The sequence below is a fragment of the Somniosus microcephalus genome, chromosome 3 (genome assembly GCF_052327205.1).
Source record: "Somniosus microcephalus isolate GS21.2 chromosome 3, FLI_Smic_1.0, whole genome shotgun sequence".
Taxonomy (NCBI): Eukaryota; Metazoa; Chordata; class Chondrichthyes; order Squaliformes; family Somniosidae; genus Somniosus; species Somniosus microcephalus.
Window position 1 is genome coordinate 111731327 of NC_140989.1, and position 13609 is coordinate 111744935.

At 42.3% G+C, this 13609-nt stretch overlaps 1 protein-coding gene across 2 annotated transcripts in view; it reads left to right on the top strand.

Annotated features, from left to right (window-relative positions):
• ipcef1 (interaction protein for cytohesin exchange factors 1) overlaps positions 1-13609 on the top strand; it is a 165132-nt gene that overhangs the window by 82741 nt on the left and 68782 nt on the right. For both annotated transcript variants that reach the window (XM_085981479.1, XM_085981480.1), the window contains exons 7-8: positions 187-254; positions 376-452. In XM_085981479.1, the coding sequence (XP_085837605.1) occupies positions 187-254; positions 376-452 (145 nt within the window). The remainder of the gene's footprint in view (positions 1-186; positions 255-375; positions 453-13609) is intronic.

Sequence of the window (13609 nt, forward strand, 5' to 3'; positions counted from 1 at the left end):
TCTGAAAACAGTATTGCTAACATTTTTTTACCATCATCCTTAAAGGCTTAGATAGGAATGATATACTCAATTCATTAACAGTGAACTTACATTTGGGAGGTAAATTGGTGGATTCAGTGTCATCGGTAACAGTTTGTAGAATTGAAGATGTGCAATATCAGACTACAATTCTCATTAATCTTTCAGGTGGATTAATAAAATGGGTTTAGCTGCCATTCAGTATGTTCTACCAGCCTCTCAAGCAAAAACTGAAGGTATGCGCTTTTATTGATATGAGTACAAAATTCACTGAAGTGTCCAGTGTGTCTCATTGTGTGTTTGTTGATTTTTTACAAACCTAATCCTCCGTCAACGGTGAATTCCTTCTTGCTGCAGACTGTTGGAGTGAGAGTGAGCACGAAGATGTGGAGATTTCATCAGAGGTGCCACCCTCACAACCAGAAGAACATCAAGTAAGTGTCGATTAACAGAACCCAACCATGTAAAGAATCACTGCACGGTGTACAGGGTAGCTTTAGTATATATTTCAGTGTTGGTTTTAGTGCTAGGATATATTTGACTATAAGTTGGAGATACAGAAATGTACAGGGCTGGATTTTCCATTCAGCAGGAGTTGTGGGATTCCCACTGCTGATATTGTTTTAAAACTCTACTGCTGTCTGTTCTTTTAAGCATCATGTCTTGGTATTTATCTGATTTGAATATGTAAATATTCACACACTGACCTTTTTGTCTTTGGGAGCCATTTTTAATCTGCCTGAACAGCAAGTGTTGGCTGTTTTTATTACAGAAACAGGCCATTCGGCCCAGCCAGTCCATGCCAGCATTTATGCTCCACTCGAGCCTGCTTCCGTCTTTCCTCATCTAACTCTATCAGCATAACCCTCCATTCCCTTCTCCTGCATATGATTATCCAGCCTCCCCTTAAATGAATCTATACTATTCCCTTCAACCACTCCCTGTGGTAACGAGTTCCACAGTCTCAACACTCTTTGGGTAAAGAGGTTTCTTCTGAATTCCCTATTTGATTTCTTGGTGACTATCTTATATTGACGGCCTTTAGTTTTGCTCTTCCCCACAAGTGGAAACACTCTCTCTCTATCTACTATATCATAACGTTTCATAATTTTAAAGACCTCAGTTAGGTCATCCCTCAGCCTTCTCTATTCAAGAGAAAAGAGACCCAGCCTGTACATCCTTCACTGATAGGCATACCCTCGTATTTCTGGTATCATCCTTGTAAATCTTTTTTGCACCCTCTCCAGTGCCTCTATATCCTTTTTGTAATGTAGCGACTAGAATTGTACAAAGTACTCTCTAACCAAGGTTCGATTCAAATTTAGCATAACTTCACTGCTTTTCAATTCTATCCCACAAGAAATAAACCCTAGTGCTTGGTTTGCTTTTTTTATGGCCTTGTTAACCTGTGTCACTATTTCTAGTGATTTGTGTATTTGTACTCCCAGATTCCTTTGCTCTTCTATGCCATTTAGATTCATATTTTCCAAGTAATATGTGACCTCACTATTTTTCTTAGCAAAATGTAACACCTCACATTTATCTGTATTGAAGTTCATTTGCCAATTTTATGCCCATTCTGCAAGTTTATTAATATTGTCTTCTAATTTATTGGAGTCCTCCTCAGTATTGACTATTCCCCCCCCTCCCCCAATTTTGTGCCATCTGCAAATTTAGAAATTGTGTTTTTGATTCCAAAGTCAAAATCATTAATATAAATTGTGAACAACAGTGGTCCTAGCACTGATCCTTGTGGAACACCACTTCCTACCTTCTGCCACTCTGTATAGCTACCCTTTACCCCTATTCTCTGCTTTCTGTCTTGAAGCCAGCTAACTATCCATTCTGCTACTTGTCTGCTGACTCTGCATTCTCTGACCTTATTCATTAGTCTATTATGTGGTACCTTAATGAAGGCCTTTTGAAAATCTAGATAAATTACATCTACTGCATTACCCTAGTCTACTCTCTCTGTTACCTCTTCAAAAAATTCAATGAGGTTGGTCAAGCAAGACTTTCCCTTTTGAAATCCATGTTGACTATTCATTATGTTTTTGGTTTCTGGGTGTTCTCCTATTGTCTCCTTTAGTAGGGATTCCATTTAAAAAAAATTTATATTTATTTGTTTATGGATGGATGGAATATGGGTAAGGTGATGTTGAGGAAGGAAGCAATTCATAGAATCATAGAAATTTACAGCATAGAAGGAGGCCATTCAGCCCATTGTGTCTGTGCCAGCCAAAAAAGTGCTATCCAGCCTAATCCCACTTTCCAGCTCTTGGTCCATAGCCCTGTAGGTTACAGCCATGGCAATGACAAGTTGCACATTCAAATATGGTGAGGATAAATGTATCGCTTATCTACACAGTCAATGGGAAAATTGGGTTAATAACCCACATCACCACCTACCCAATCTATCCAGGCACCAGTCTGGCTCTTCACCAAGCCCCTGCTAATAGCTACCAACCACCAGTGATAGAGGGGTGGGCAAAGTCACTAACTGCTAGGTTAAAAAAGAAATTACAGGAACTTTAGCAGAATCAACTCTCTTTATAATGTCAGCTGTAAGATCTAGCTTGGTATGTTAACATCTTAGCATCTTCATTTTACAGCATGACTCAAGTTCCTAATTAAAACCTAAATGTATAACTCACATGGATTTTGATACAGGATAAAGTTTAATTTATAAATCATAGATTAGTTCATCAAAAAATGGAATCTTCAAGGTACCCATTTAATAATATTGAGACACAAATGTGGAAAGAAGGCACAGCAGTGGGGCTAGTTTTGGGTTGCTGGAGCAAAGAATTAGCAGAGACACAATTGGCCAATTGGCCTCCTTCTGTGCTGTAAATCTCTATGGTTCTAACTGCCATAATGAAGAGAAATGTCAGCTCCCAAAAAGTACACGAATAATTCAATTTGTTTTGGAGCCTGCACACTAATCAAAGAACATAAGAAATAAGAGCAGGAGTAGGCCATTCAGCCCTTCAAGCCTGCTCCGTCATTCAATAAGATCATACCTCAACTCAACCTTCCTGCACTAGCACCATATCCCTTGGCTCCCTTAGTATCCAAAAATCTATCAATCTCTGTCTTGAATATACTCAACAACTAGTCATCCACAGCCCTCGGGTAGAGAATTCCAAAGATTCACAACCCTTTGAGTGAAGAAATTTCTCCTCATCTCAGTCCTAATTGGTTGACCCCTTATTCTAAGGCTCTAGTTCTAGAATCCCCAGCCAGGGGAAGCAGCCTCCTCTACCCTGTCAAGCCCCTTAAGAATTTTATACATTTCAATAAGATCACCTTTTATTCTTCGAAATCCTAGGGAATATAGGCCTAGTCTACTCAATCTCACCTCAGGAAAATCCCCCCACCCAGGAATCAGTCTAGTGAACCTTTGTTGCACTCCCTCTAAGGCAAGTATATCCTTCCTTGGGTAAGGAGACCAAAACAGTACTCCAGCTGTTGTCTCACCAAGGCCCTATATAATTGTAGTAAGACTTCTTTATCTTATATGCCAATCCTTTGTAATAAAGGCTAACATACCATTTGCTTTCCTAACTGCTTGCTGTATCTACATGTTAGCTGTACATGTTACATGTACAAAGACACCCAAGTCCTTCTGAATACCAACATTTCCCAATTTCACCATTTAAAAAAAAAAAAAAATATTCTGCTTTTCTATTTTTCCTACCAAAGTGGATAACTTCACATTTCTCCACATTATATTACATCGGCCATGTTCTTGCCCACTCACTTAACCTGTCTATATCCCTTTGCAGCCTCTTTGCATCCTCCTCACAACTACTTTCCCACCTAGCTTTGTATCATAAGAACATAAGAACATAAGAAATAGGAGCAGGAGTAGGCCAATTGGCCCCTCGAGCCTGCTCCGCCATTCAATAAGATCATGGCTGATCTGATCCTAACCGCCAATCCACTATGACAGGACTATCTCCTGAATCTAACAGAATTAGACACACGAAACAGGAGCAGGATCAGGCTACACGGCCCCTGGGCCCGCTCCGCTACCCACAGGGCCATGACCGATCCGAACCTAGACTCATGTCCAAATTCCTGCCCACTCCCTGTAACCCTTAATTCCCTTTTCTTCTAGGAAACTGTCTATTTCTGTTTTAAATTTATGTAATGATGTAGCTTCGACAGCTTTTTGGGGCAGCATATTCCATGGACCTACCACCCTCTGAGTGAAGTAGTTCCTCCTCATCTCAGTTTTGAAAGAGCAGCCCCTTATTCTAAGACTATGCCCCCTAGTTCTAGTTTCACCCATCATCTGGAACATCCTCCCTGCATCCACCCGATCCAACCCCTTCACAATCTTATATGTTTCAATAAGATCGCCTCTCATTCTTCTGAACTCCAATGAGTAGAGTCCCAATCTACTCGACCTCTCCTCATATGTCCATCCCCTCATCCCCAGGATTAACCGAGTGAACCTTCTTTGTACTGACTCGAGAGCAAGTATGTCTTTTCTTAAGTATGGACACCAAAACTGTATGCAGTATTCCAGGTGCGGTCTCACCAATACCTTGTACAACTGAAGCAATACCTCCCTATTTTTATATTCTATCCCCCTAGCAATGAAAGCCAACATTCCATTGGCCTTCTTAATCACTTGCTGCACCTGCATACTAACCTTTTGAGTTTCGTGCACCAGGACCCCCAGATCCCTTTGTACTTCAGTACTTTCCAGTTTCTTGCCATTAAGATAATAACTTGCTCTACGATTTTTCCTGCCAAAGTGCATAACCTCACACTTTCCAGTATTGTATTCCATCTGCCAAATCTCTGCCCACTTACTTAGCCTGTCTATGTCCCCTTGCAGGTTTTTTATGTCCTCCTCACTCACTACTTTCCCTCCCATCTTAGTATCATCTGCAAACTTTGATATGTTACACTCGGTCCCCTCCTCCAAATCGTTAATATAGATTGTAAAGAGTTGGGGCCCCAGCACTGACCCCTGCGGAACACCACTGGTTACTGATTGCCAGTCTGAGAAAGAACCATTTATCCCAACTCTCTGCCTTCTGTTAGATAGCCAATCCTCTATCCATGCCAGAATATTACCCCCAATCCCGTGATTTTTTATCTTAAGCAATAATCTTTTGTGTGGCACCTTGTCAAATGCCTTTTGGAAGTCTAAATACACTATGTCCACTGGTTCACCTTTATCCACCCTATATGTTACTTCCTCAAAGAACTCCAGCAAATTTGTCAAACATGACTTCCCCTTCATAAAACCATGCTGACTTTGTCTTATTAAATTATTATTATCCAAATGTCCTGTTACTGTCTCCTTAATAATGGACTCCAATATTTTACCTACCACAGATGTTAGGCTAACCGGTCTATAGTTTCCAGCCTTCTGTCTACTGCCCTTTTTAAATAAGGGTGTTACATTAGCAGTTTTCCAGTCTGCCGGGACCTTTGCTGAGTCCAGGGAGTTTTGGAAGATTATTACCAATGCATCCACAATACCTACCGCCACTTCCCTCAAGACCCTAGGATGTAAGCCATCAGGTCCAGGCGATTTATCCGCCTTGAGCCCCATTATTTTACCGAGTACCACTTCCTTAGTGATTTTGATCGTGTTTATCTCCTCCCCCCCTATAGCCCCCTGCTTGTCCAGTGTTGGGATAGTCTTGGTGTCCTCTACTGTAAAGACTGATACAAAATATTCATTCAGTGTTTTTGCCATCTCCATATTTCCCACCATTAATTTCCCGGTCTCATCCTCTAAGGGACCAACATTTACTTCAGCCACCCTTTTTCTTTTTATATAACTATAAAAACTCTTACTATCTGTTTTTATATTTTTTGCTAATTTACTTTCATAATCTATCTTCCCTTTCTTAATCAATCTTTTTGTTATTTTTTGCTGTCTTTTAAAGTTTTCCCAATCCTCTATCCTCCCACTAGATTTGGCTACCTTATATGCCCTTGTTTTTAGTCGAATACTATCCTTAATTTCTTTACTTAGCCACGGATGGCTGTCTTTTCTTTTACACCCTTTTTTTCTCAGTAGAATATACTTTTTTTGGAAGTTGTAAAATAACTCCTTAAATGTACACCACTGATCATGTATCGTCTTACCCTTTAATCTATTTTCCCAATCCACTCTACTCAATTCCGCTCTCATACCTTCATAGTCTCCTTTATTCAAGCTTAGCACGCTTGTTTGAGATACAACCTCCTCACCCTCTAATTGAATATGGAATTCAACCATGTTATGGTCACTCATTCCAAGGGGATCCTTTACTAGGACATTTTTAATTAATCCTGTCTCGTTACACAGGACCAGATCTAAGGTTGCCTGCTCCCTGGTCGGTTCAGTTACATACTGCTCAAGAAACCCATCCCTAATACACTCAATGAACTCCTCCTCAAGGCAGCCCTGCCCAATTTGATTTGTCCAATTAATATGATAGTTAAAATCCCCCATAATTATAGATGTTCCCTTATTACAAGCCTCAACTATTTCCTGATTGATACTCCGTCCAACCGAGTTGCGACTGTTTGGAGGCCTATAGACTACGCCCACTAGTGTTTTTTTCCCCTTATTATTCCTTATCTCCACCCAAACTGTTTCATTATCCTGATCTTTTGACCCAATATCATTTCTCTGTATTACAGTGATTCCTTCCTTTACTAACATAGCCACCCCGCCTCCCCTTCCTTCCTGCCTGTCCTTCCTGATTGTTAAATAACCTGGTATGTTTAATTCCCAGGCATTGTCACCCTGCAGCCATGTTTCTGTAATGGCCACAAGATCATACCCATATGTAGCTCTTGTCTATTTTGTTACGAATGCTACGTGCATTCAGATAGAGAACTTTCAAATGTGTTTTGTGACACTTAGTTCCTGCTTTTGCCCTTTTTTTACTTTACCTTTTACTCCATACCTTCTGCCCCTTCCTGACATGCTCTGGTTTTTAATTTCCCCACTGCTACCTAAGTCTATGACCTTCTCTGTTGTCATTTTTATTATTTGTTCTCTAGGAACTTCCCCCCCCCCCCCACTAGTTAGTTTAAAGCCCTCTCTACAGCCCTAGTTATATGATCCGCCAGGACTCTAGTCCCAGCACTGGCCAAGTGAAGCCCGTCCCAACGGAACAGCTCCCTCCCGCCCCAGTACTGGTGCCAGTGTCCCAGGAAGCAAAGCCCATTTCTCCCACACCAGTCTTTGAGCCACGCATTTAACTCTCTTATTTTATTTGTCCTAGCCAAATTCGCTCGTGGCTCAGGTAATAATCCAGAGATTATTACCCTTGAGGTTCTGTTTTTTAATTTGACCCCTAGCTGCTCATACTCCTTTAACAGAACTGGCTTCCTAGTCCTATCTATGTCGTTTGTACCAACATGGACCACGATGACTGGATCCACACCCTCCCACTGCAAGTTTCTTTCCAGCCCAGAGGAGATGTCCTTAACCCTGGCACCGGGTAGGCAACACAGCCTACGGGACTCTCGCTCTCGGCTGCAGAGAACTCTATCTATCCTCCTAATAATACTATCCCCTACCACTACAACATTTCTATTTACTCCCCCCTCTTGAATGGCCCCCCGCTCCACGGTGCTGTGGCCAGGTTGCTCATCCTCCCTGCAGCCCCTGCTCCCATCCCCACAGGGAGTAAGAACTTCGAACCTGTTGGACAAGAGCAAGGGCTGTGGCTCCTCCAACACTACCTCCTGGATCCCTGTCCCTGCCTCGCTCGTAGTCACACTGTCCTGTCCCTGACCATGGGCTACATCTGAATTAATTAACTTCATAGGTGTGACCACCTTCTGATACACAGAGTCCAGGTACTTCTCCCCCTCCCTGATGTGTTGCAGTGTCTGAAGCTCAGACTCCAGCTCACCAACACGGAGCTGGAGATCCTGTAGCAGCAGACACTTGTCACAGATGTAATCACCGTTAGCCTCAATGGGGTCTACCGGCTCCCACATCTCGCAACAGTAACACATCATCTGCTCCATTCTATGTAATTAATTAAATTTTTTATTGTTAGTTATGGACACCCTCTGCCCGATTATAGATGCTAGTATCCCCTTTAATTAATTGGATTTAAATTAAATCAATCCCTCTAATTACACCAGTTAAATGGTTTACCAACTGTCTCCACTGCAGCACAGAGACCCTAGAAAAAAACCGCAGAATTTAAGCTTGTAATGAAAAGAAAGAAAGAAATACTCACCAACCAATCCAACCAATTACTTACCTGCTTCCTGGTGACGTCACTCTTGGATTATTTTTTACCTCTCTCCTCTGCTGTTGAATTGGTACGCCTCGCCTCACCTCACTGCTCACTCCCAGGTCCGATGCTGTAGTCGGGCCTCGGGTCGCTGCTGGTTTTAAGCTCCGCCTCGCCTCACCTCACTGCTCACTCCCAGGTCCGATGCTGTAGTCAGGCCTCGGGTCGCTGCCGGTTTTAAGCTCCGCCTCGCCTCACCTCACTGCTCACTCCCAGGTCCGATGCTGTCGTCGGGCCTCGGGTCGCTGCCGGTTTTAAGCTCTGCCTCGCCTCACCTCACTGCTCACTCCCAGGTCCGATGCTGTAGTCGGGCCTCGGGTCGCTGCCGGTTTTAAGCTCCGCCTCGCCTCACCTCATGCAATGTACTCAGTCCCCTCATCTAAATCATTGATATAGATTGTGAATAGCTGTGGCCCAAGTACTGATCCTTGCAGTACCCCACTATTTACAGCTTGCCAACCGGAAAATGACCCGTTTATTCCTACTCTCTGTTTTCTGTCTGTTAACCAATCCTCAATCCATGCTAATATATTACCCCTAATGTTGTGTAATAACCTCTTGTGTGGCACCTTATCGATTGTTTTTTGAAAATCGAAATACACTACAGCCACTGGTTCCCCCTTATCTACCCTGCTAGTTACAACCTCAAAAAACTCTAGTAGATTTGTCAAACATGATTTCCCTTTCATAAATCAGTGTTGACTCTGCCCAATCATGTTATGATTATCTAAGTGCCCTGTTACCACATCCCTAATGATAGATTCTAGCATTTTCCCTACTCCTGATATCAGGCTATCTAGTCTATAGTTCCTCGTTTTCTCTTTCTCCCCCCCCCCCCCCACCCCTTTCTTGAATAGCGGGGTTACATTTTCTACCTTCTAATCCATGAGGACCGTTCTAGAATCTAGGGAATTCTGAAATATCAAAAACCAATGCATCCACTATCTCAAAAGCAAGATACTGTGGATCCTGGAAATCTAAAATAAAAACAGAAAATGCTGGAAATGCTCAGCAGGCCAGGCAGCATCTGTGGAGAGTGAAAACAGAGTTAACATTTCAGGTCAATGCCCTTTCATCAGAACTGGAAAAGTTTAGAGATGTAACAGGTTATAAACAAATACAGAGCAGGGAAAGGGGAGGAAAGTACAAAAGGGAAGGTCTGTGATGGGGTGGAAGGCAGGAGAGATTAAATGACAAAAGGGATGATGGTGCAAAGCGAAAGGCGATGGTAATGGGACAAGTAAAGAAACAAAAGATGGGTCTGGAGGAGGTGCGACTGGGAATATCAAAATCATCAGCAACAACTGCCATCCGAAAGAATGCGAACAGAAGTTAGGATCTGAAATTGTTGAACTTAATGTCAAGTCCGGAAGTCTGTAAAGTGCCTAATAGAAAGATGAGGTGCTGTTCCCTGAGCTTACGTTGAGCTTCATTGGAACTGACCTCATCTCCTCTAGCGATCTTCCCTCTACAGCCTCTAACATCATAGTCCCCCAACCCCGCATAGCCTGCTTCTATCTCCATCTCAACATCCACAAACAGGACTATCCTGGTAGACCCATCGTTTCAGCCTGTTCTTGCCCCATGGGACTGATTATTCCCAATCTCGACTCTATTTCTTTTCCCCTTCTCCAGTCTCTTCCTACATCTGCAACTCATCTGATACCTTCCGCCACTTTAACAGTGTCCAGTTTCCTGGCCCTAACTTTCTCCTATTCACCATGGACGTCCAATCCCTCTACACCTCCAGGATGCCTGAGGGCTCCACTTCTTCCTTCAACGGAGGCCCAACCAGACCCCATCCACCACCACCCTCCTCCGCCTAGCTGTGTTTGTTCTCACAGTGAACAACGTCTCCTTTGACTGCACTCACTTGTTCCAAATAAAAGGTGTTGCTATGGGAACCCGTATGGATCCTAGCTATGCCTGCCATTTTGTGGGATAGGTGGAACACTTTTTGTTCCAGTCCTACTCGGGTCCCCTCCCTCACCCTCTCTTTCTGGTCCATTGATGACTCTATTGGTGCCATTTCCTGCTCTCTCCCCGAACTGGAAAATGTCATCAACTTTGCTTCCAATTTCCACCCTTCCCTTACCTTCACATGGTCCATCTCCGACTCTTCCCTTCCCTTCCTCAACTTCTCTGTCTCAATTTCTAGGGATAGGCTATTGACCAATATCTACTATAAGCTCACTGACTCCCACACCTATTTTGATTACACTTTCTCCCACCCGCTTCATTTAAGGACTCCCAATTTCTCTGTCTCTGTCGCATCCGTTCTGACGATGCTGCCTTCCATACCAGTGCTTCCAATATGTCTTCCTTTTTCCTCAACTGAAGATTCCTCTCCATCGACTGTGTCCATTCCATTTCCCATGCTTCTGCTCTCACATCTTCACTTCTCTCCCAAAGCCACGATATGGTTCCCCTCGTCCTCACCTTCCACCCCACCAGGCTCCACATTCAACGGATCATCCTCTGCCATTTCTACCACCTCCAGCATGATCCCACCACCAAACACATCTTCTCCTACCCTCCCCTTTCAGCACTGCAAAGGGACCGTTCCCTCTGCGACACCCTGGTCCAGTCCTCAATCACCCCCAACACCCCCTCCTTCCCACAGCACCTTCCTGTGCAAGCGCAGGAGATGCAACCTGCCCTTTTACCTCCTCCCTTCTCACTGTCCAGTGCCCCAAACACTCCTTTCAGGTGAAATACTTGTATTTTTTCAATTTAGAATACTGTATTCACTGCTCACGATGCGGTCTTCTCTACACTGGAGAGACCAAATGCAGATTGGGGGGCCGTTTTGTAGAAAACTTCTGTTCAGTCTACAAAGCGTGACCCCGAATTTCTGGTTGCCTGTCATTTTAATTCTCCGGACCACTCCCACTCTGACCTCTATATCCACTATTTCTGTAGCCACCTCTTGTAATACACTATGATGTAGGCCAACAGATCCAGGGGATTTGTCGGCTTTTAGACAATTAATTTCTCCAGTACTATTTGTTTACTAATACTAATTTCTTTAAGTTCTTCATTCTGACTAGACTCTTGGTTCCCCACTGTTTCCAGAATGATTTTTGTGTCGTCTTCCATGAAGACAGATACAAAGTATTTGTTTAATGTCTCTGCCATTTCATTATTCTCCATTATAATTTCTCCTGTCTCTGCCTCTAAGGGACCCATGGTTACTTTTGCTAATCTCTTCCTTTTTACATACCTATAGAACCTTTAACAATCTGTTTTTATGTCTCTTGCTAGTTTACTCTCATATTCTATTTTCTCTATCAATTTCTTGGTCATCTTTGCTAAATTCTAAAATCCTCCCAGTCCTCAGGCTTACTATTTTTAACAACAAAAAATTGAGCACAAAAATCTAGGCTGACACTCCAGTGCAGTACTGAGGGAATGCTGCACTGTCAGAGGTGCTGTCTTTTGGATGAGTAAAAGATAACAAGGCATTATTTTGAAGAAGAGTAGGCGAGTTATCCCCGGTGTCCTGGCTAATATTTATCCCTCAAACCATCATTAAACAGATTATTTAGTTATTATCACATTGCTGTGGGACCTTGCTGTGTGCAAATTGGCTGCCGCGTTTCTTACATTACAACAGTGACTACACTTCAAAAGTACTTCATTGTTTGTAAAGTACTTTGGGGTGACCTGTGGTTGTGAAAGGTGCTATATAAATGCATGTCTTTCTGTCTTTCTACATTATAAGCCTCTTCCTTTAATCTAATACTATCTTTAACTTTTCTTGTAAGCCACAGTTGGACCATTTTTCCTGTGGGGTTTTTATTCCTTAAGGGAATGTATATTTGTTGTGAATTCTTTAAATGTTTGCCATTGCTTACCTACCATTATATCTTTTAATCTAGTTTCCCAATCTACCTTTCTCAACTTGCCCTTCATACCTGCTTAGTTTGCTTTGTTCAGATTTAAGACCCAAGTTTCAAAATCACACTCAAACTCAATATAAAATTCTAACATATTATGATCACTCTTCCCCAGAGGTTCCTTTACTCCAAGGTTATTAATTAACCCTGTCTCATTGCACAATACTAGATCTAAAATAGCCTGTTCCCTAGTTGATTCCTCGACATACTGATCTAGAAAACTATCTTGGATGCATTCCATGAACTCGTCCTCCACACTATTACTGCAAATTTGGTTTGCCCAGCCTGTATAAAAATTAAAGATCCCATGATTACTGTATTATCCTTGTTACATGCACCTCTAATTTCCTGATTTATACTGTGCCCAATACCACAACTACTATTAGAGGGCCTATAAACTACTCCCACCATTGTTTTCTGCCCCTTGTTGTTTCTTAGCTGTGATTCTACATCTTGATTTTCCAAGCTGAGATCCTTTCTCTCTACTGTCTTTATCCCAGCCTTTATTATCAGGGCTACCCCTCCTCCTTTTCCATTTTGCCTATCTCTTCTAAAAGTCAAGTATCCTGGAATATTTAGTTCCCAACCTTGGTCAATCTGCAATCATGTCTCCATTATGGCTATTAGATCAAACCCATTTATTTCTATCTGTGCTATTAATTCATCTATTTTGTTGCGAATCCTTCACGCATTCAGATATAGTGCCTTTTGCTTTAACTTTTTTCTATTTTTCCCTGACGTCACCTTAGTAACTAATGCCTTTGTTAAGCTCTAAAGTTGGTAACAAGTACCATGGTGAACATTTTCCACGTGCTGGAATACTTTAATGTTGATCTATATGGAAAGTATTTTAACTTGTTTTTAAGTGTCTGATCATATGTTCTAATGCAAGGAACTGATTAGCAACTGACTGCTGAATTAGATACTGGTGCAAATAAATCCTCTCGATGGATTCTTGCAGCAGACTTCAGCATAGAAAGTTCAGTAGCTTATACTGCAGGCACAAATTTAGTGAAACAATTCTATTAGTCCCTTTTCACAACATTCTCTGATACACCTCAGTTTAACTTGGCATGGTTTAATGCTCCTCCTCTGGTAATGGTCATGTAAAATGCTCTCCCGCTGCACCGTGACATTGGCCTTTGGCAATGATACCCCAAGTGCTATGCTTCCAAAGACGATGGTACATGAGGGTTTATTGTAATTCATAAAATCATGGCAATTTCAGCACAGAAGGAGGCCATTCAACCCTCTCGCTAGATTTGCTAATATTCTGCCTATTAAATCTATCCTTGTGTGTTTTTCAAAGATAATTAGTTTGAATTGCTGCCATTTGCATTGGGTAGAGTTGGAGCAGACTACAACTGCATGTTCCCATTCACCTGATGCCTGAGTGTGTTTGTGGGCACTGTG